At 43.1% G+C, this 22,623-nt stretch overlaps 1 protein-coding gene across 4 annotated transcripts; it reads right to left on the bottom strand.

The window, feature by feature from the left end:
* Positions 1-8,165: 8,165 nt before the first annotated feature.
* SAR1B (secretion associated Ras related GTPase 1B) lies at positions 8,166-22,569 on the bottom strand. 4 transcript variants are annotated; one of them, XM_041397617.1, is made up of 7 exons: positions 22,302-22,569; positions 17,498-17,568; positions 14,552-14,671; positions 13,684-13,749; positions 13,029-13,132; positions 12,747-12,878; positions 8,166-11,086 (listed from the first exon to the last, which is right to left on the bottom strand). In XM_041397617.1, exons 2-7 carry the CDS (start codon positions 17,550-17,552, stop codon positions 10,970-10,972), a joined length of 594 nt encoding a protein of 197 aa, XP_041253551.1. In that variant the 5' UTR covers positions 17,553-17,568; positions 22,302-22,569; the 3' UTR covers positions 8,166-10,969. The 4 variants fall into 4 exon arrangements, with proteins under 4 accessions (XP_041253551.1, XP_041253550.1, XP_041253549.1 ...); XM_041397616.1 differs by having other exon boundaries at positions 22,306-22,568; XM_041397615.1 differs by having other exon boundaries at positions 22,368-22,566.
* Between the last annotated feature and the right edge of the window lie 54 nt (positions 22,570-22,623).

The raw sequence follows: 22,623 nt of genomic DNA, 5'->3' as shown, positions 1-22,623 counted from the left end.
CATATTCCTGTCATCTGGAACTGTCAGAGGCAGCCTGAGTGGAGCTGCTGCTCCTCTCCAAGAGCCATCACTCAGTGCTTCTGAGAGGTGTCAAAATAGGGGTAATTTTGCCTGCAGAGCCAGCTCGTGGCTGTAAACAAGCGGCCGTGCTTCACTTCAGAGCTCTGCAGTGCAGCAGGGGGGCTCTGGCATCCCCTTGCCAGTGGTGTGGGCTAATGATTGTCCAGGGAGTGTGGCAGCCTTGGTGCCCATGTCCCAGCACTGGCACCAGCATTGCACCCCCACATGAAATCCTCCCTGCCTTGTGCGAGCCAGCTGTGTAAAATGTGTATTTAATTGCGTTATTGGGGAAAGACAAATTTAAGTCAGCATGTACGTTTCCCTCCAGGATCAGAAAATGAGGCTGGGGATATAAATGTGGGGAAGATGCCTTTCCCTGAGGTTCAGCTGAGCACAGCCCCCAGTCCAGCATATGCAGAAAGCTGGATGGGCTCTTTCTGTGCTAAGGAGAACCATGTTCCCTCCCAGCCTCTCTGCTCGCCAGCCTCATCCTGCTCCCTCACAGCCTCAAGACATCCATCCATCCAGGCTTTCTTCTTCTCCTTTGGATGCCTCCCCTCCAGGCCAAGTCACAGAGTTCCCTGTGCATGTAGACACTACTGTAACTATAATTTTATTATTATTTAATCTTATAAGCACCCTGTAAAGCTTGCAAGGTTTTATTTAGGATTGTCTGTCAAAATTCCTGTCACCTCTGTGGTTTCCAAATGAGTCATTACCACTGTTCCAGCAACACCCCATCAGCTACTGGGCAGGTGGAAAAGAATGTCTCCTTCAATTGAAGCAGTGATTAATTAGAAGTATAATAACTTCTGTGAAGGGTTTCCCTCGCTCTTGGCCAGTGCACCTGCGGCTGACCTTTTCTTTCTCCATGCTTTAACAAATTCCCAATTAATCATCCTGGGAGGTGGCCGTGACTCAGTGCCTCCTCCAAGAAAGCCGTGCCTCATTCTGGGAGCCCTCTGACCTCCAGCCCTGCCTCCAGCCCACGTGGCTTTTGGTCCTTGTCAACACGATCTGATGTGTTTGTGTGAGCCTGGCAGGACACACAGGGGAGTAAAAGGCAAACCACAGCCAGGCACTGGAGTGTGCTTGGCACGTGGCACCCAGGATGTGCTGAGCAGCTCAAGCAGGGACTCACAACCTAAAATTAATGTGAGGACAGACAGTGATGCTGATCTTCTTCCTCCACCTGCTCCATCCTCAGAAGGAGTTGGGGTGGGAGGCTGGAGGAGGGCTGGCTCACAGCCCTGCCCAGCCCAGGGCAGCCAGTGAGATGCTGTGGCAGGTGGAGGCATCACGGTGGAGATCCCACCCCTGGAGATCCTGAGCAGCCTTTGGAGCAGCTAACCCTGGAGTAGATTGTATTCCATGTGCTGCTGGAGCAGCAGCAGCCACTCTGCCCCTTGCTGTCCCTGTGTCCCCGCATGCAGAGCTGGCCCTGCCACCTCGGCTGACCCAGGCAGCAGCCAGGCAGAGAGAGGAGAGATCCAGCTGCAGGCAGAGGCACACAGAGCAAATTAGAGCAGAGCTGCTGAAATCCACACCACAGCTTTTTACATCCACATACTTTTTCAGGGGAAAGCTGTTAACCACATTTGTCTTCCTGAGCTGCTTATCTGATGAAATTGCTGCCCTTTGCAAGGGTATGTTGGCCCCAAACAGGAGCCTGTTTGCCCTTTCTTGCTCCCGAGTTTGACTTTCTGCTGTTTGTCTTCACAATTCAGCAATTCAGTAAACAGCTGCAAAGGACGTTTCATTCCTTGAAAAGAATCCATTCCTCTTACCCCAGCTCTGTGCACAGCAGTTCTGGAGATGGTTGCACAACTCCCTGAGCTCTTAAAAAACATCCGTGTTGAGAGGTTAAAGATTTTAAAGCCTGCTGCCACCTATGGATGGAAGGAAAGCAGTGAGAGCAGGAATCCTCCCGGGAGCATGCCTGACTGGAAGGACACCTGAACTGTGGATGAAGTCCTCGGCACTGGGGAGATGCCAGCAGCCCAGAAAGACAGGAGTTCCCTCTTTCTTCAGACAAAGCCAACAAAGTGTAGGACACAAAGGGCTGAGGGAAACTATTGGGAAATTTGCTACCCATCATGTGATACAAATAGTACAGAGAGGAAAAAAGCCTGGTTTTTGGCCTGCTGTGTTAATCTGATTATGGTGTTTTCACTGACAGACTGTAGCTTGCCTTTCCCTTTGCCTATTTGTTCTGTTGTAATTAAACCCTTTAAAATTGCACATATTTACATTCAGATTTCTAAGGTGGTAATTTCTGCCATAGTACTCAACAAGACACATGGAATGGATATTTGTGGGGCCATGAAAACTACAGAGCAGCATATTCCACCTTCACTGGAGGAAACAAGGATATGTCTAATATAGATAATGTTATAGACAACACATCTATAATATGGATGTGCTGTTTTTATAGCACTGTCCCTAGCAGAGCCCTTAGCTCATGAAGAAGCTCTTTGTGCCATAGCAGGGGACATCTCCCATCCCAAGAAAATCCCACCAGACCTCACAGGGAGCCCTGTGACCCCTGCCCAGCAGGACCAACCTTCACCTCACACTGGGCAAAGAGAAGAGGGCAGGGACTGTGGTGCAGACAAAGACCACGCTTCAGTGTTAAATGAGATGTTGTTTCATACATGGTGCTTATACACTTTTTTTTTTTTTTTTGCTCTGGTTATCCCCATGCATGCTCTGGAAGTAGAAAATGAGCTGAAAGCAGGCACAACCTGATCCCCTGACTCAGGCACCCACCACCTTACCCTTTAGAAACAGATATACTTTCAGCACAGTGTTCAAGATGTCCTACTGTTTTATTGGATTTTTTTGTTTTGTTTTGTTTTGGTTTTTTTTTTTTTTTTTTTTTTTTTTTTTTTTTTTTTTTTTTTTTTTGTAATTTCATCAGCTTCTTAAAAAACCTGTTTTTCTTTTATCCTGAGTCATTTCACATGAAGAAACTATTGTTCTAAACTGTGACTCATCAGTTTGCATCACCACTTTCCAAACCCCTCGGGGGCACGTGGGCTTCAAAGCAGGGAATGGGAGCCAGCCTTTATTTACCAATAAATAGGCACTTCATTTCTGCACTGACTCATGGCTGGTTAAGCCTTGGTTTGCTCCTATTCCTCAGTGAACCTGGAGTGATCATTCTGTTTGCTTTTGTAATCGTTTTTTATGAGGAGCATTCACATGAACCACATCTCACTGCCAATCTGTTTGCTGTTTAAGTACAAATGCTTGCAAGGAAAGTCAAGTATCTAAGTGACAGAGCTGAAATACCTGGAAATATCAAGTTTCTATAAACTGCCACAAGGCAGAAAACACAACTGTTGGTTAATGAGACACCTCTAATTACAAAAATTCATGGGGAAAAGGACGCCAACATCCAAATTATCCACTTCACTGAAGCTCTTACACAGATCCTAACTATATATTTTTGAAATCTGAATCAAAGGAGCTCTTTTGGAGCTAGAATCCCCTCTGTCACTCAGAGACACATCACCCCAGTCCAGCAAATGCAGCACCAGCAGCATGTGAGGGATGAACAAATTTTGCATGAGCAAAACTGAGCCTTGAGAGTTTAAAGGTGCAAAATGAAAGGCTTGATCCTGCTTTTCCTATGCACCAAAAACTCAGTAAGTCGCCTCCTGTCCTTCTCCAACTAAGTACCAATAAAGAAAAGAAACTAAGACTTTTGGCAGCATTTGTCCTTCTAACCCCATAATTGTCAAGATTGAATTACACTCAGCACCTTATCCTAAATACCTGATGCTGCACTTCCCTGTGGGACATAAATCAAATCATGGCTCAAATCTCCTGCAGCTGTAGTACCGAGTGCTCCAGCAAACCTTGCCATGGTCCATGTTAAATCCTTGCCATGGGCTGAGATTCATCTCCAAGGCAGGAGGAATGCACAGGGCACAGAGCAGCCTTAACACCAATTAATTGTGTGAATGGTTGCACTTGATCTTAGAGGGTTTTTCCAGCCTAAACAGTTCTATGATTCTGTGTGTCCAAGGCAAAGAAAAGCACAAGAATGTAACCTGAAAGTGAGAATAAAATTAATGTTTCAACTACAACTGGGATGATTTCTGTAAAGTACCCCAAAAGTGGGTTGCACACCATGACAAGCTTAAACTGGGTCATAAATTTCTGATTTTCCCTAACAGCAAGTAGGCAGTTAATGTGAAATTTTAACACATTTTTTTCTTGCCATCCTACTCTTTCATGCTGTCCTTTGTACACAATTAGGAAGCTCATAGTAAAACCACTTAAAAGTAATTTCTAGTCAAAATTTTGGCAGTAGTCACCAACACTTCACTGCTGGCAGAGCTGCCTATCCAGACAATATGGGGTATGTGTGCATTTGCAGGGGGGAATGAGCTGAATTTGGGGCTTTAGGGTTTTCTTTGGCTCTTGTGCAGCAGTAAAATGCCAACCTAGGCTCCTCACTGAACCCTTCCCATGCTGCAACACATGTCCCATAGGCTGCATTGCACAGGAGGGAGATGAAGGCACATGCTGCTCCAGGAGTTTGGGGGATGTTGTGTGTGAATGGAGGGGCACCATCTGTTTCTGAAAGGGCTGTGCTCAAGCATTTGCTGAAAATGAGGTGGGAGTTTGATTGCCTCTTCTGCAAAATGAGAAAATCAGAAATGGAGTAAATAAAAAGGACAGAGATTTGTTGGAGCAACTCCAGGGCAGGCCACAAAGATGCTCTGAGAGCTGGAGCATCTCTGCTCTGGAGACAGGCTGAGAGAGCTGGGGTTGTTCATTCTGGAGCCAAGAAGGCTCCAGGGAGACCTTACAGGCCCTTCCAGAACCTAATGGGGCTCCAAGAGACCTGGAGAGGGACTTCAGACAAGGGCCTGGAGTGACAGGGTAGGGGGAATGGCTTCACACTGACAGAGGGCAGGGTTAGACTGGATATTAGGGACAAATTCTCCCCTGTGAGGGTGGTGAGGCCCTGGCACAGGCTGGCCAGAGAAGCTGTCCAGGACAGGCTGTCCTGTCCTTGTTCAGGGCCAGGTTGGATGGAGTTTTGCTCTCCCTCCTTGCATGATTTTTTCACCCAGTTCCCAGGACAGGCTTTGGGTCTCCTCCCACTGGCAGAACTCCTGTGCCTGCACTCCTGTGCCTGCACAGACAGGCTGCTCCTTGTCCCAGCAAGCACCTGCCCAGTGCCACCCTCCTACTCACTCCCTCTGGCAATGGGCTGCATCCCAGAAGGCTCCAGCCAAGGACTCAGAGTAGGAGCAGCTCCTTCCCCACCACAGCCTCGTACTGTGCAGGTCACCACTGGTACCATCTAATGAGTGCAAAGGCAAAGTCTCCACGACCCATTTCCCTCACATCTTTTTTCCTTTTGCAATCTTGAGACTTGCACTTTTTTTTATATTTTGCAGAAAGAATCCAAGTCCCAGCCACACAGCTGTTTATTTCAGATCTGGAACACAGAAAAATTATTGTGGGTTTTTTTTCTAGATGCTGTCTTTGTGAACTCGTACTGTGCAGGTCACCACTGGTACCATCTAATGAGTGCAAAGGCAAAGTCTCCACGACCCATTTCCCTCACATCTTTTTTTCCTTTTGCAATCTTGAGATTTGCACTTTTTTAATATTTTGCAGAAAGGATCCAAGTCCCAGCCACACATCTGTTTATTTCAGATCTGGAACATAGAAAAAATATTGTGGGTTTTTTTTCTAGATGCCGTCTTTGTGCTCTTATGCCCACAAGGTGTCTGAGATATTATTACAGAAACTCACAGCATTTTCCCTCTTATCTGGTAACACACAGGATGCTTTTTTTGCTTTATTGCATGAACCTGCTTCCCTTTCACTAAACATCTTCCAGCAGCACAATGTTCTGCAGCAAGTTTAAATTCCTCTCTGGACTCCCAGAGAGGTGCAAGCCAAATGACAGTTGACCAGGTCAGCCAAGGACTTCACCAGCCCCATCTCCATGGTGTGCATTTCATAATTTCATGTTTACAGAGACATAAATAGACTCATCCCACAGTCACATGTGTAAGGATCTGTTACACATTCTTCCCTGCAGTCAGACTCGCAGCAGCTCAGTTAACTTCAACTACCCACAGAGGAACTTTCTGAGTTTTCTTTGTTTCTCACAAAATAATAATGGCAACAAACGTGTAAACTCCATACTGGCTCTCTCTTGCATTGTGCCTGACAATGGCTCTGAAAACACAAGCAGAATTTCCTCTGTTATAGAGATCTCTCTTTCTCAGAATGTTTAAGCATCAAAGTGTTGGAATAAAGCTCCACCCAAAACAGCCCAGCGTGCCACTAATTTACACCAGGTTTGTGAGGTATCTCCAGTAGCTCCTGTGTGAGGGAGGCTTTGTCATCCTGTTACAGACATGGGCAAACGGTGCCCACGTCAGGGAGGCACCACTTCCTTCAAGGCTGCTGTGAGAGCTCTTCTTGTTCAGGCAGAGACCAAGCATGACCCAATCCCTCCAGCCACCAGAGGTAAAACAAGGACAGGAGCCCTTCCACTCACAAGCATGATGAGGCAACATTAGCAGACTGAAAGCTCTGAGGCCCTGAAATGAAAGGCATCAAAGGCTCCAGAATTTTACTGTAAGATTTCTTACTATGATGCAACAAGTGCAATAAGAAACAGGCTCATAAGAAAAACAAGGGATATATTTTTTAAATTATTATTTTACCATACTTGCTCATAAAATTTTTAATTGTAATTCAAAAGCAGACAAAAACTAATTTGAAAAATGTAAACTAAGGAGAATGTGTTTTTAGGGTTGGAAAATAGCTCTCTGACAGTAGGTTGTCACACTGTCCTGTGGGCTAGGCTTGGTTTGATAAGTTTGAACTCAGTGCCAACCCCCACTCCATAGTCCCACCAACAGGGCTAATCCTAGAGGGCAGCTGGAGCCTAAGGAAGTACCAGTCACCTCTAAGATCCTATCTTTTCATCTTATTTTAGAATTGCAACAAAGGAAAGGCAATTTTTTCCATGTTCAAAGAGTTTTCCAGATAGAGGATTTTTTTACCATACACCCATAAACAGAGTTTGAGCAAAAATGAGACAGAACTATTACTATACCCACCCAAGAAAACCCAAACTCACTCCTAGATCATATACTGAGCACACTTTTTTCCTGATTTGGATAATTTGTCAAGAACTGCCTGTTTAAAACTCCTTCAAATTTCAAGCAAAATTTTATTTTCTATTCCCAATACTTGTATTTCCAGCATAGGATGGGACAACATAATAACAAATGCATCGACAACATGTTAAAGAACACTTTCATCTTTAGCTTTTCTTCTGCAGTTTATTATATAAATTACGATTTTCAACATTTCAGAACAGAAACACCAGTGCAAAGAGTGGTTTGTCCAAGTGCAAGGAAGTTACACGTCCCCACTGACCCCAGTGGATGAAGCTCAAATGTAACTCCTCAGTCCACAACTAACAATAGTGTGACCTAAATGTGAGCACGTTGTAGTCAACAAAAACACTGGACTTTGGTTGGGAACAACCAAATACTCTGACAGGACAAACAAGAGAAGAACAATTTGACCTCCAGCAAACCTGTGAATTCACTGGGATTGGAGACCACTCCCATCATTTTCTGAACTGACATTATTTATAAATAAGTGAATGCCAAATGTTCTGTTTGATGCTCAGAGCCAATTATCAAAACACAATAAAGCTCCCATGCATGCAGGTACTGTACTCCAGTGAATGCCACAGGCCACCTTTGGCACATCAGAGTCAGGACCTGAACACAGAAATAATCCTGATCTGGCAGAGGATAAATGAGAAAGCTTGGAGAGCTTTCCCATCTCCAATGCCAATAACTGTTGCTGAAAAATGTATTAAACCAAGACTGAAATACAGCAATCACCTCTCAGTTATACAATACATACTAGACCCCAATTTAATTACATCCAAGCAAAAGAAATCTTATTCAACCCAGAGACATTAGTAAATGGGGTCACTGCTGTGAAATACAGGCCACTGTCAGAAGTAGATATTAGGATCTTAGAAATCTGCATTAATTTCTCTTAAGGAAGTGTTGCAATGTAAAAACAAAATGAGACAATTCATAAATAACATCTTTATTAATGAGTTTTCTTTTTCACATTCTTTAAAGTGATGTTCAATTAAAATCTGCATAGTCAAGAGTGCAAAAAAAAATCATATAAGTCAGACCCAAATGTGAACACTACTTTTTTTGAAGCAAGACTGGCCACAGTAATAGGAATAAAATAGAAATAAATGGCCAGGGGGATATGGGGGGGGGGATGAGAACCACCAGGAAAATTCTCATCAGTATATTTGTCTATTAATAAAGTCTTCACACAAAGACACACAACACTCATTCACATTCATGTGCACAACAGAATGTAAACTACAGAAGAAAGGTCCTTCCTCTGCTGAATGAAATGAAATAGAGCAAGATTGTTTATGTATTTCACTGAGCATTGATCACCTATTCCAACAACATACCCAGCTGGATAACACAAGGAATCTTCATGCCCTTGTTACAATAACATTTCAGCCACCATCCCAGAGCAGGAACCAGGAAATCAAGAGTGTTTCCACAACACTGGGAACTATTCTTAACACACGCTTTTAAGCACCATCACCTCCCTTCCTTTTTAATTTTTAATAGGATTACCCCTTTCTTTAGTGCTGTTGTTCACAGTTGGTTGGAAGAGCAGGTGAAGAGGACCCCTCCAAGCCCATGCAATGGCTCAGCCTGTGGAAGTGCAGCACAAATCTCCACTTCCAGCTTCATTTCCATAAGCACGGGCAACACAGTCCCAAATCCCTCACATCAACACCACAATGTGACTCTGCAAGTAGTACTTTTTAATATTTACACCATCTAGTGATTTAGCTGTGGTTCTCTGCATTACAACCATCATCAGAAAAAGCTAGAGAAAAAAACCAAGAGGCACATCCCCTACATAATGGCTGTAGGTAGTAAAGACACACACTGTCCACACAGTGGTGAGAGGCCACTTCTTGCCTCCAGTTTGGATTTATGCAGCAGAGACACCACTCTACAGCTGAGCACGAGTTTAAATGCAGAATTCTCTATGCTGGTCATTTGGAAAAGCCCTCCAATGCCCTCACACTGAACTGCACCACACACAAACTGGGCTTAATCTTTTGCATGTGATTCTGCAGTAATAAACTTCATTTACAATTTATATTAGTTAGGTTCTGAATTATTCAGATGCACAATCTAGGACTGTGGGGAACTGATCATCAATATTCAATCACACCAGTTCAGGTTTGGGCAAGGAATAAGTCTCATTTATTTGATTTGTGCCTACAGCCTTTAGATGTGAGATTCAAGCCCAGAGGTCAAAAGAAAGTCATTTGTGAAATCAAATCAGTTGGAAATACACTTGCTGCCATGGATATTGGAAACATAAGGCCTGAAGTATTTTGGAGAAGATATACAACAGGAAGTAAAAGGGATTCAGTACAACTGGCAGCAGTTTGTATTTGTACAAGGACAAAACAAACTACACAGTGAAACTCAAACCCATCATAGTGAAATGGTGATTCCAGGGCTGAAACCCCACATCCATTTGGCAAATTAGGAGTAAAACTTGCCCAGCACAAGAAAGCACCCAGAACAGCTCCCAGTCAGCATCAATGAAACGTGCTCTAATACCCTTTCTTCAAAGATAACCTGCTTTCTCCTGGGGGAACTAACACTCAAAAGCAGGGAAAAGCATCAGAAACTAGAAAGAGGAATTGCATTTTACCCCAGAAAAAAAGTGCCCTGGGCAGCCAGCAGCTGCCACACTGGCCAGGTTTCAGGGCAAAACCACGTAAAAGAATCCATCTTGTCCTAAAAATAAAACTGGCCAATAAGTGTGAGCTGGTAAACTTGCAAAAGCAGCAATGGCAATCCCTTTTTTACCTGGAAATTTCATGGGCAAGTCTTCTGGTAAACCCAAAAATGAATTAAATTGGAAATGGGATATTTAGTGCAGTGGTATTCTTATTTCTTCAGAAAGAAACTGTATTTCTTGTGTCACATCAGGGGTTTAATTCAAGAGACCAGCAGATTAAGACCACTTTTATCATTAATTCAAGACTTACTTTGGCACAGCTAATTTAGAGTTTTTATATTTCTGGTAATTGTAAGGGCATCACAGTAGATTTTTCCTTTACTATGGAAAATCCTAAAATAAATACAATTTAGTCTTCTGAAAAAACCCACCTTACTCTGATCTACAATGAAGCTACTTTGTGCCTGCTTGTGTTTCAGGAAAATATCCCACATATTCAGATCAGCCTCACTAGTTAAGACACATTAAAATGAAACATTTCCCATTAAAGATGCCAAAAACTGGATTTAAATTTATTGCATGACGTTGCATAAGAAAATGTATTATTGAAAACTGTAAGGCATCATGCAATTATCCATCAGCTAATGATTTATTATTCCTTGAAAGATGGTTATATACTCTAAAGTTATAAAACCAGTTTCAAAAAAGTACATAAAAAATTTAACATAAGCATTAAATATTTTTCACATGTTCATCATTTTCAGCTGTTAAAAAGTGCATTCAAACATACTGTACTGGAAAGTTGCTCTGACCAAAAATGGTGCTGGAGACTCATTAAATTAAAAGCTGCAAAAGGATGTTGCATGGGATTAGAAAGCTCACAGGTTGTGGTATTTAAACTTACAAACTTGCTTGAAATAATTTTGCAATCCTCACACTTACAATTTAGCATCAATGATATAATTAGCTAAAAATGTGCATTTTTAAATTTGAACAGTCAAATGAATTCAAGTTACGTACACTGAGTGATCAAACAAGGAGCAGCCAACGCCGAGCTGGGCCAGGCAGTGCTGCTGTGATTGTGGCAGGGTCAGTTGATGTACTGGGCCATCCAGCGGAACCCCTCCCCGTAGCCTTGTCTCTTCAGCACGCTGCACATGAACACCTCCAGGGGCCTGGCATTCAGGTCCTTCAGGGGTGTGCTGCCCTGCAGAGAGACACAAACATCCCTTACAGTTCCCTTATAAACAACATCTATTCCACATGGATGTATGCTTCTATGGAACGCCCCTATTTAACTTGTGTTTGACACTGGAGTTTTGGAAAAGAAATTAATCTAAAATCACAGAATGGGTTGGGTTGGAAGGGACCTTAAAGCTAATCTCATTCCAAACCCCTGCCATGGGCAGGGACACCTTCCATTAGGCCAGGTTGCTCCAAGCCCTGTCCAAACTGGCACAAAAACACTTCCAGGAGTGGGTCATCCCCAGCTTCTCTGGGCTTGACACCTCCACAGAGAGACCAGAACATGCAGCCTTCATCTCAGTAACTCGTGTACAAGAACATTATGCATCTTCTCACGTGCATCCACACTGGACAGGGGGAAGTATGTGAAACCAGAATGGAACAGCAAACATGCAAAGAGAATTTTAGAGCTTATATTTGGTGTTCAGTCACAGTTCCATGCTCTGTTTGCAACAGTTTTCCAACCAGATTAAAAAAAAACATTTGCTACAAATTTTAGGACTGATCAAAGCAAAAGTGTGCCATGTGCTTGCTTGCCAAAATCACCACAGCGCAATAAAGCTGCTGTTCAACTGGAGATTCACAGTGGCGTCCATGCTTCATCCAACACATGTGGTGTAAAGACCAGAAAACAAGAGGGCAAAATGCAACAAACAAGAAACTAAAGATTTGTTCCTGCCTGACCTAAACTATGACTGGCACTGAACTTAAAGGGAGGCACCTAAGAGTGAATAATTATGCACAGAGGAATTGCAAGGCAGCTGCCCTCAGCAGAGCTGGTCAGCTAATGGGAGCTGTGATTGGAAGCCACAGTGAACGACTCTGTCAGCTGCAGGTTTCTTTCCAAGGGCCAAGGACATCAAACACCATTTCTAACGCTCACAAGTGGAGCACTGTATTAACTTTACATTAACAGGAGCTGAAGGATCACAAAGATCCTTACTAGAAATCTGCCTTGTTGATAAGAATGCCAGTAGGAACTTTCTCCTTCCCACAACCTACAAACTTAAGACTTCTACAATAGTATAAATCTATCTCTAAGCTTTAGGCAAATATGTTAGGTAGAAAATTATTAAAGCTTGCACTTGAAATGAGAAAGATTCTATTCAGTTTTCTCTCATAATTCACTCTACAACTATAGCCTCTGAAAACTGTTCCAAAATAGTGCATAAGAAAGTTGAAGCACTAAAACTTATTCCAGATACAAATACATTTTCTCTGAAAAAAAGTGGCATTAAATACGACATAAGAAGTTGTAGCAGACATACATTTAACACACACAAAGAGAGTCCAGGATTCATTCTATATAGTTATTATGGACTAAGTACATTATAAATTAGAAAAACATTTATTTTGTATTGCAGAGCAAACCAGAGTCAACACACATTACATTTTCTCTGAAAAAAAGTGGCATTAAATACGACATAAGAAGTTGTAGCAGACATACATTTAACACAGACAAAGAGAGCCCAGGATTCACTCTATATACTGTTATTATGGACTAAGTACTTTATAAATTAGGAAAACATTTATTTTGTATAGCAGAGCAAACCAGAGTCAACACACAAATAAGGCAAACTAACTGTCTAAGCAAAAAACCTCATTAAAAAAAAAAGCAATACCTTTCCTGTTGTCTGGCCATACAGACCAAATGTCTCTCGTAACCTCTCTTCACTGATGGCTTCAGGTCTGTCAATCTTGTTACCAAGAATTAGGATAGGCACATTAGCAATAGTTTCATCTGTCATTAGTGACTGCAAAGGAATGGAGAAAGGAGGACTGATTAATTTAAAATACAGAAGGTCAAATCACTACTACTCATTTGCAGGTGACAGCAGAGGTCTGCTGGGTATTTGAGCTTAGTTCTTAGAAATTTAAACTTTCAAAAGCTTATTTAAACTTACATCAAGTTCTTCTTTTGATTCAAGCAATCTTTCGTGATCTGCACAGTCCACCAAGAACACAACACCATTAATTGCAGGCAGGTAGTTTTTCCACACTCTGCGAGCTACAGGGAAAATAAGAAATAAAAATAAAAGGAAATTATCCCCAAATACAGAGTGATGCACATTGGTAATTAAAAAGCAACAGGTGTGGGGGGGTTTCTTAATTTGATTTTTTTAAAAATTCTTAGCTTATGTTGCCAGTCTTTGGGTTGCAATTTCATGTTTTACAAAGCTTGAAATAACAGAAAAAAATTATAACTTGCTCTAATGTTATCACTGTTCTATCCCACATGAATGCTGATGTATGGAAATGGTTTTTGTCTCCCCAAGAATTATGCCAGCAAAGGTAAGTATGAAGGTAAATGCAAGGAATTCAAAGCACAGAACTCCTCCTCATAGTATTAGTCAAAAGTTTCTCCTTCACTGCAGCTCTTGCTTAATCATATTTGTGGTTTGTGATAAATGGTGGAGATTGGCAAAAGAGCAGCCAATGTCTTTCCTGCTATCTCAGAAGAGTTTGGGAAGTCAGTCTCTGCAGCAGGGCCGTGTTTCTGATTGGAAGCAAACTCCAGCCCAGTTCAGTGAGCTTAAGTGAGTCAAAACACACTCCTACCTTGAGCATGTCCACCCAGATCGAAGGTAGTGAAAGTCATGCCAGCAATTGTCAGCTCTTCTGAAGCTGGAAATACAGAGAATTACTCTAGGTGAAGATTAGGCAGTGCTTTGGAAAAGTATGGCCTTCTAGCACATAGATTTTACTTCCTTTTGGTTCTTTCCAGTATTTTTTATTCAAGGAGAACGTAAGAGTAATACATTCTCTCAAAATCAATGGCACGTTCATGTATCACCAAAATGTTATTAACCATTAAAGCATGTGTGAAATATCTACAATGCTAAGAAGAGCTAAGAAGAGTATTCCTACTTTATTTATCCCTACATGTTACACAAACAACAGTTGGCTCTGACATCTGGTTTGCAAAAAAGATTTTGCATTTGGCATTTTGTTTTCAATACTGTTCAAGGCTTCTCCTCTTCACATCCTTTCCCAGTTTCTCACTTCCTTACTAGACTTCCCCAATCCACATTTTCAACCTGTATTGAACTTTTTCTCCTGCAAGGTTACCAGGATAACAATTACACAGCAACCTCTGAGACACAAACACTGATTTTCTAGTTATACAGAGAAGTTGTTCCCAAAAATTGCAAGCCCCTATCTCTTGCAGCTTCTACAGTACAAACCCTCTGCTTGATTGTTCTGTTTGTTATTCACCTCTGAATTTTACATGTAACACTCTGAACTATCCTAGACACAGTTTTTTTTAAAGATTATTTGAACTATCCATGGACTGCAACCCCAAAAATCCATTTGTATCTCCCCAGTTACACTGGTGGTCTTATAATCAGATCTGGCATAATCAGATCCTGCTTTTCTTGCAATCCCTCAAATGCTTTCTAGCTAAGGAAGAGCACTGTTAACTTACTGGGGTGTAACGTGGGGACGTGTTGGCCCAGTCTGTCATCTTTGAGCATGTGCAGCAGTGTCGTTTTTCCAGCATTGTCCAGTCCAAGAAACACTAGTTTGCCTGATTTCTTGTACAGTCCTAGAAGAAAAAAGGACCTGGTGATTAAACAGTTCAACAGGAGCTCATTTCCAGCACTAGAGATGATTTTGCTCCTAGGAACAACGTGTTACAGTCATGGTACAAAATACAGACCAGGCAAATTCCACCACACCTTTATCAGTGCCCTTTATCCACGTTGTACAAATGACATTCCCCCTTACCACAAGCCTGCTGCACCAGGTAACATGCAGCTGAGAGGATGCTTGGCAGGAGAGGCACAAATTGGTGGGAATGTGTCAATCATGAAAATGCATTCCATTATCTTAGGAAAAATAAATGGACTAAATGATACCAATGTAGTTTACTCTGCCCCAGCAAAAGGACAGTTCTGCTCACTGCTGGACAGTGGGCACAGACCCAGCACTAACAGCAGGCTCTGGACCATGGACAATTCTGAACCTGAACTCTGTTCACCTACCTCCAATTACAGCAAAACACTCATTTGAGACAAAAAAGAAAATTCAGACCTCAATCAGAATAATACAGAGAAACTGGATTCAACATTTGTGTATAAATTCTTTAATATTGGTTAACATATTATTTGGACAAAAAGTAACTTTCACCCACACCCCCAGGAAAACTGTTGGCTACATCCTGAATGGCATCGTCAGGACACTTCTGACACACTTTGTCCCCTGTGATAATGCTTTCCTAACAGGAATAAGAAATTTTATTTTCATTGGTTGTCATCTTTACGAAAATGTCTTCTGCCCTTCTTCTCCCCCTCCACTTGCAACCCCAGAAATGCAACAGTTGCTGTGAAGGAGAGGAAAGATGTTTAAAACACAAACGCCATATTTTCTTAAATTGGAGATTATCAAAGGGCAATTCTCTTACAACTTGTCAACACTGTATCCTCTGCCAGAATTAGTTTTCGCTGCTTTAAACTCATTGATATTCAAAGTAAAACATTAAGATAAATTAAATTTAAAACCAAAAAATCAATCCTGTTCTGTACTGAAAAAAACCCTCTCTTCTGTAACGCGCTATCCTCGTGCGTGTTGGGATGTTCAGCCAGCCCTCTGAGGCTGCAGCATTCCAGGGCCAGAGGTGCCTCTGCCCAGCAGACCTTTACACCACTGCTGTTTGCTCACCTCTCTGCCTCTGAGCTAATCTCAGGGATCACATTCCAGCTGGACATGTTTTGTAACTTGCAGGAATGAATATTCTCTCCTATTCATCATCTTATTTCATTAATGATCTTTATTACTCCAGGTTCTGCAGAGTGTCTTCACAGTTCTTTCAAATACAACTCTTACTTCCCAAACTCACCTTCTGACATGCCCATATATATACTAACTATTAAACTATTGAGTGGAGGAGAAAGTGTTAATGTTTACAGAGAAAGAAGTGGACAAACATTTTCATACACTAACTTACATCACAGGAGAAACGCCAGTTCACACTCACCTTATGAGTTAAACAAAACTCTACTGAACTATAGGAAAACAATAGTTTTCCCACTCTCAGCCTGCAGTTCCAGGAATCTTTGCTTCCCAGTCAGATGTTGCTGGTTGCACCACAACATTTCAAGCTTCCCAGGTGTCTTTCAGAGAAACACAAGACTAACAAGCAGCCATACTTCAGCTACTGGCTACACCAAGACCTGAGTTTTTATATATACATACAAATTAAAAAATGTTTTTGTGCCTTCCAGAAGTATACTTGTGCAAAGATGTTCTTCCTAAAGTGATCCCATTAGCCATCTGACAGGACAGCACAGGGAACTGTGGGCAGTTTCCCAAATGTTATGATCTGCCTTCTTCAACTCTAACTATAACTGAGAATGCAAAGAGAAAGTGTTTCTTTTAGAAAAAGAGGGACATAACAGAGGGAGCTGCTCCTCTGTCTTTCAGCAGAATTAGCCTTTGCTTGCACAGGAATGGAAGAGCAGGCCAGTGTGCAGTAATCACTGTGCAGCTAAGGAAGAAGAGATAAGAAAGATTAGTCAACTTAGTTAAAATTTCACTGGCTAACATTTTGATAGCAGGCCAAGGGTCTGACATTCAGTGCAAAACTTTAAACTTTCAACTGATAAAAGGTAGGTGGCACAGCTTGCTATGAGTTCTTAGCTTCCAATGCTTTTTGACCACTTCAATAAAATCCTTTGAACTTGGAAATTGTGTCTTTTACCTATGTGATCTGCAACTTCTGATCCTTTTTTTAGTATCCTAACATTAATTGTATCCTAACATTAATTTTCCTCATGGTTGTGGGGTTTTTTTCACCTTGGACTGATATGGCTTGCAGACTTTTTGAATAGGGAATAATTTTCTGAGGCTCTTGAGCAGATGCCAATGAAGTTTCACATTAATTTCTGAGGCATAGAAAAAAAATCACAGAACAATGCGCTGCTAAACATAAGAAAGGGTTTCAATATCTGACACTAATTTTTTGCAGACAGTCCCTCCTATTTGGATTCTGAAATGATAGCCTCACGTGCAAAAGAACTGAATTAAAATAACTGACTTCAGTTCTTTATAGCAGAGAAAAATCAGGAGAAGACCCATAAAAGCCAACTGCATTACACCAGCTTAAATGTAGTATGATTAGAAAAGTTTGACTTATTATGATCATGAAATAAAATGTATTTTTTTTCAAGAAGGATTAATGTAAGATGGAGTGGAGAGCACACTCTGGAAATGCTCAGTATTGATAAGTGAAACTTTTGTTTGAGTATTGCTGAATATCCACCAAACCAAATATTATTATTTACCCAGCAGTCTTATTTGAAGATAACAGAGGTGAACAGATATTTTACAGAAGAATAGCAGAAAGGAAAAACCCCAAACAATAATGACTTACCTAAAAACTGCAATACACTACTGAAACCACTGTAAATCCAATCAAATAGGAACATATCTGAATCTTATAGTCTGAAATAAAGAGAAAACATAATGCATTTAAGTTCTGTCAGAACAGCACATTAAGCACTGTAAAATATTTATAGACAACAAAAATTATTTCAAATCCTGTGTTAAAAATAATTTTAAAAATAGTTTTGGTATCACAGAACAGTTAACAGTCAAATGACAATAGCAAAGATTTTCCCCTCCCTTGGGATAACACTACATGAGCTGAAGTAAAAATAATTTTATCCAAAGTACAATTTGTTGAAGGTATGTGATGATTCACTGAAGATTTTAAACAGGATTGTAAAGGTGGCACTTCAGAGAGGGCACTAGAGGGATATCAGTGCAGATTTAGGGCTCCAGCCAGCCCTGGGAACTGCTGGGGTTCAAGAGGCAAATAAGTTTCAGAGTTGAATCTAGAGAAGTTAGATACCAAATAAATCCTTGTCCACACAGAACCTGTCTGTTTGGCTTGTCATGGAAAACAATTACCTAGCACAAAGCACTGGAATTACCCTTCAAAGACAGTGACCTCCTGTATTGCCCTGCACAGGCTGCCACAATTCAAACCTTAAATACAAAAGTTTTGTTTAAAAAAAAACCCACCAGACCCCCATATTTCTCCACTGAATTCCTTCAGCTTGGATTCAATAACAGAAAGCTGAGTTGAGAGCCCATACTAGGTTCATTATGTAGCCATGAGTGATTAATTTCTGAGTACTCATCTTAATTTCCTCATTATCTAAAGTGAGGATAATCATAGAATCATTGAGGTTGAAAAAAATCTCTAAGACCACTGAGTCCAACTGTTAGCCCAGCACCTCTGTGTTCAACACTTAAGCCAAGTCCCCAAGGCCACTTCCACAGGACTTCTGAGGGCTTCCAGGGTGGTGAACCCACCACTGCCTTGGGCAGCCTGTGCCAGGGCTTGGTCACCCTTGCAGTGAAGAAACTTTTCCTAATATGTAATCAGAATCTTTGCTGGCACAACGTGAAACTGTTTCCTCTTGTCTCATCACTTGTCACCTGGGAGAAAACACCAACCCTGACCTGGCTACAACCTGTCAGGGAGTTGTAGAGTGATGAGGTTTCCCCCTGAGCCTCCTTTCTCCAGGCTGAGCCTCCCTAACTGCTCCTCATCAAACTTGTGCTCTAAACCACACTGAAAGCACTAGTTTGACACAGTGAACTGTGAGCATTTTAGTTCTCTTGGAGACTAAAGGGCAACATCCTTAGAAGCCTTTAGCCAGCTAATTCCTACTGGAATACACGACCCCTGAGGACACTGGAGTCTGAGTGCCCTGGAAAAACTGGACTGCACTGCTAAACACAGCTGGCAGAGGCATCCACACTGCTACAGCTTCTCACCACACTTGTTTAGAAGCTGCAGGGCTGCCTTGGGGGATCACAAGAGGACTTCAGGGCAGCTTTGAGCCCAGAGCACAGCACACAGGAGCCAAAACGCAGGTCTGAACCAGCCCAAAAATCCAAGCATCCATCACAGCAACTGCACTCATGAGAGTTTCTTTGCTACGCAACAACAGGTCTTTCTCCAGGCTGAGCCTCCCTAACTGCTCCTCATCAAACTTGTGCTCTAAACCACACTGAAAGCACTAGTTTGACACAGTGAACTGTGAGCATTTTAGTTCTCTTGGAGACTAAAGGGCAACATCCTTAGAAGCCTTTAGCCAGCTAATTCCTACTGGAATACACGACCCCTGAGGACACTGGAGTCTGAGTGCCCTGGAAAAACTGGACTGCACTGCTAAACACAGCTGGCAGAGGCATCCACACTGCTACAGCTTCTCACCACACTTGTTTAGAAGCTGCAGGGCTGCCTTGGGGGATCACAAGAGGACTTCAGGGCAGCTTTGAGCCCAGAGCACAGCACACAGGAGCCAAAACGCAGGTCTGAACCAGCCCAAAAATCCAAGCATCCACCACAGCAACTGCACTCATGACAGAGTTTCTTTGCTACGCAACAACAGGCAGATCACACAGAGATAATGTGGAAAGAGGAGTGGGTATTTAAATGACCTTTGCTTGCACTGGAACAAAATCTGTCCAGATGACGAAGCACCAGGTGTCTTGGTTTCGCCACAGCTAACCCTTAAACCTTTAACCACGTCTACGTTACTCTGAACAACACAGCAGCAGCAACAGGCACAATTTTTAAGAATACCAATCAAATATGCTTGTCAATGCATAAACACCCAGTTACACAATGTCATGACTGAAACTGTCCCTTGCATGGCTAAAAATCAAAGGTCAAGAATAAGCAAACATGGCAGAACACACACGTCAGCAGATTTATTTATTGCTTGAGCAAAATACCAATGGAGAAAAGCCTCAGTGGGGCTTAGGGAAACGATCGACTCAAATAACCTGCAAATCAGGGCAAACAGCGTGATGTAAGAGAAGTGCTCAGATTACTGAGGTGAGAATAACTTCAGTGTTCAGTTGTATCAACCTGTTCCATCTATTACACTTAGGCTTATAAAAAACATCAACCAAAACAATCTTCATGCATTACAGAAAAAAACTTTAAGGGCTGAGATTCAAACGATTAATCTGAGAACAGGATTACTCTACAAACACAGCGGAAGTGGCATTAATACTGCTTCAATTTCCATCACCATAAGAAAAGTGGTGCTGGAAACAGAGCTACCCAAATCCTCCCAGAACAACCTCCATATCAGCTGGCAGCAGTTAAAGGAAAACACTTTCAAAATGGGAAAAAAATGGACAGCTAATTGTATAGGCACACAGGTAATATTTGAATAGTGATATTAAATCTACTCTTATCACACAGAAAAAGTAACTTTATAATTCAGAGCTGTGTCAAATCAAAGCATTACAAAACCAGAGTGACTCTGCTCTGGTTTCAAGAGTTGCTACGCTGAGAGCAAATTCAGGGAAGAGCTGAGGCTGTTGAATATATACGGGCTCAAACTCTCAGGCTCCGTTAAAAACACCACAAAAGCAGAACAATGAAGACTCAGCAATCACTGTTCACAAGTCATGATGGAGAAGAAGGTGCTATTCTAATGTTATTTCAATGGTTGATTTGAAAATCATCCCCTGGAAGCAGACAGAAGCTTTGAACAAAAAGCTGTGCTGCACCAAGACAGTCTTTTGATACCAACTACTTTTACAGGCATCACCAACTCACTGTGTCTCCACTGCGAAGATACCAAAGTTAACTTTCTAGTATCACTTCAGTGACACATGTCTACCACTGAAAAACACCCCCTTCAACCATGGTCAAGGTTATTTCATCAGCAAAGCACCACCCAGTAACTCCTGTGGAGCCAGGTCCATCACTCCATAGACCAAGGACGTGGGTTCACTTACTGAGACTGTGGAGAATGAGGAATTCCCCAGTGGCTCTGGTAACACCGAGCCAGCCTCCTGAAGAGAAAGCTGCTGACAGCATGGACTAGCAAGCAAACTCACTCACACCTCTTATCTTCGGAAAACTAGGAAATTTTTTCCTCCTACACTCAACTTGCTTTTTTTCTAGCTAAAAATTCATCATTTCACTTCCAAACCTTAGGACAGTGCTCACTTCACTCGTGGAGTTAAGGTAAGAGACAATATCAGGGTTTTAAAGAGCATTTAAAATGCCTTTATGGAACAAGTAGGAAACAGAAACCAGTGACACCCAAGTGAACAGCTCCTGTGTGAACTGGGAACACACTGTGCCACACCTGTGGGGGGACTGTCAGCAAGAGCTCTCAGTCCAGCCTGAGAGCACAAACATCAGTTTCAGCCACAGTTCAGTCTGAAACCACAACCTGCAAGCAATGGCTTAAAGCCTACTGCTAAGGGTGTATTTTTAGTTTTTCAAGTAGGATGGAAACATAATAACTTGAAAGTTATAACTTCACACATGATCACCATAACATTATAAAATATTACCACAGGTAACAAAAGTAAAAATCCCTAGGAAACTCAGTGGATAAACTGAGACTCTACAACACAGTTTATTCTTTGATTTGAAACTGCATTTGGATGTTGTATTTTTAAGAGCTAAGGAGAGGCACAGTTAGAAAATTAGGTAAAAGCATAGACTTTCTTAAAGTATTTTAGTAATTCTTTGACAGCAACTCAATTTTGAGACAGCAGAGTTTACCTGTGAAGACAGCACTAGAACACACGAGTTCCTAAGGGCACCTGATGCAGAGGTTCCGGCAGCCCTGGCTCACAAAGCCCAGCTGTCAGAGCACATCCTCGCTGCAGGGCTGCTGCACCATGCACTGACTTACGAACACAACCCTTCAAAGCAGTAACTTCCGAAGACAAAACAATACTCCACACAAGTACTGCCAGGTCGCTACAACGTGGCAGACGGCTGCCCAGGGAGGCTGCAGGGCACCCGCGGGTTATGGGGTTACTCAGCGCACCTCAGCATCGCAGACACACGGAGGCAGCGCTGCTCGGGACCTGCGAGCACCGGGACAGCCACACGGACCGGCCGGTGCCGCCAGCGGCCCGAGCAGCCCCAGTGCTGTGCCGGGGGGAAGAAGAGGGAGGGGACAGAAGGGACAGGAGGGAAGGAGGGGAGCGGCCGCCCCTCGCCCCTCGCGGCGCGCTGCCCGCGGCCCCGCGCAGGCCGCAGCTCGGCGGGGCGCGCAGGGACCCCCGGCCAGGCCCCGCCGCGGCCCGGAGGCCGCTCCCAGCAGGACACGGGGATGGCCCAGCGTCCTGCGAGGCCGGCCGGGGAGCACAGACCCCTCACCGCCCGCCCAGCTCACCCACCGCCGAGCCTGAGGTGCTCCGGGACTCGGGCAGCACCGACACCGACCGACACCGACACTCACCCGCGGCTGCGCCCGCTCCGCCCCCCGCGGCTCCTTCCGGCACCGGCACCCGCGGCGCACACGCTCGGGTGGGCTCGTCTGTGTTCGGATGGACTCGGCTCCGTTCGGGTTCGCGGGCGTGGTCTCGACTGGGCCGCCTTCGGCTGAGTTCGGCTGGGCTCGCCCCGGTTCGGTGTGACTCGGCTGTGTTCGCCGGGGTTCGGTTCGGCTTGGTTCGGCTTCGCTCGGCTCCGCCCCTCCGCGTGCCCGCCCAGCC

The sequence above is a fragment of the Onychostruthus taczanowskii genome, unplaced genomic scaffold, assembly GCF_017590055.1.
Source record: "Onychostruthus taczanowskii isolate IOZ18803 unplaced genomic scaffold, ASM1759005v1 scaffold14, whole genome shotgun sequence".
Classification (NCBI taxonomy): Eukaryota; Metazoa; Chordata; class Aves; order Passeriformes; family Passeridae; genus Onychostruthus; species Onychostruthus taczanowskii.
Note: the sequence above shows the minus strand (reverse complement) of the source record. Positions and strands in the feature narration are given on the sequence as shown.

What these genes read in the sequence shown, in the direction of transcription:
- SAR1B (XM_041397617.1), bottom strand. Translation starts at nt 17,552, where the DNA reads ATGTTCCTATTTGATTGGATTTACAGTGGTTTCAGTAGTGTATTGCAG. An exon ending in AATCAAAAGAAGAACTTGAT is followed by an intron (nt 12,879 to 13,028) that starts GTAAGTTTAAAT and finishes ATTCCTTTGCAG; the next exon opens with TCACTAATGACAGATGAAAC. An exon ending in ATGGCCAGACAACAGGAAAG is followed by an intron (nt 11,087 to 12,746) that starts GTATTGCTTTTT and finishes GTCTCTCTGCAG; the next exon opens with GGCAGCACACCCCTGAAGGA.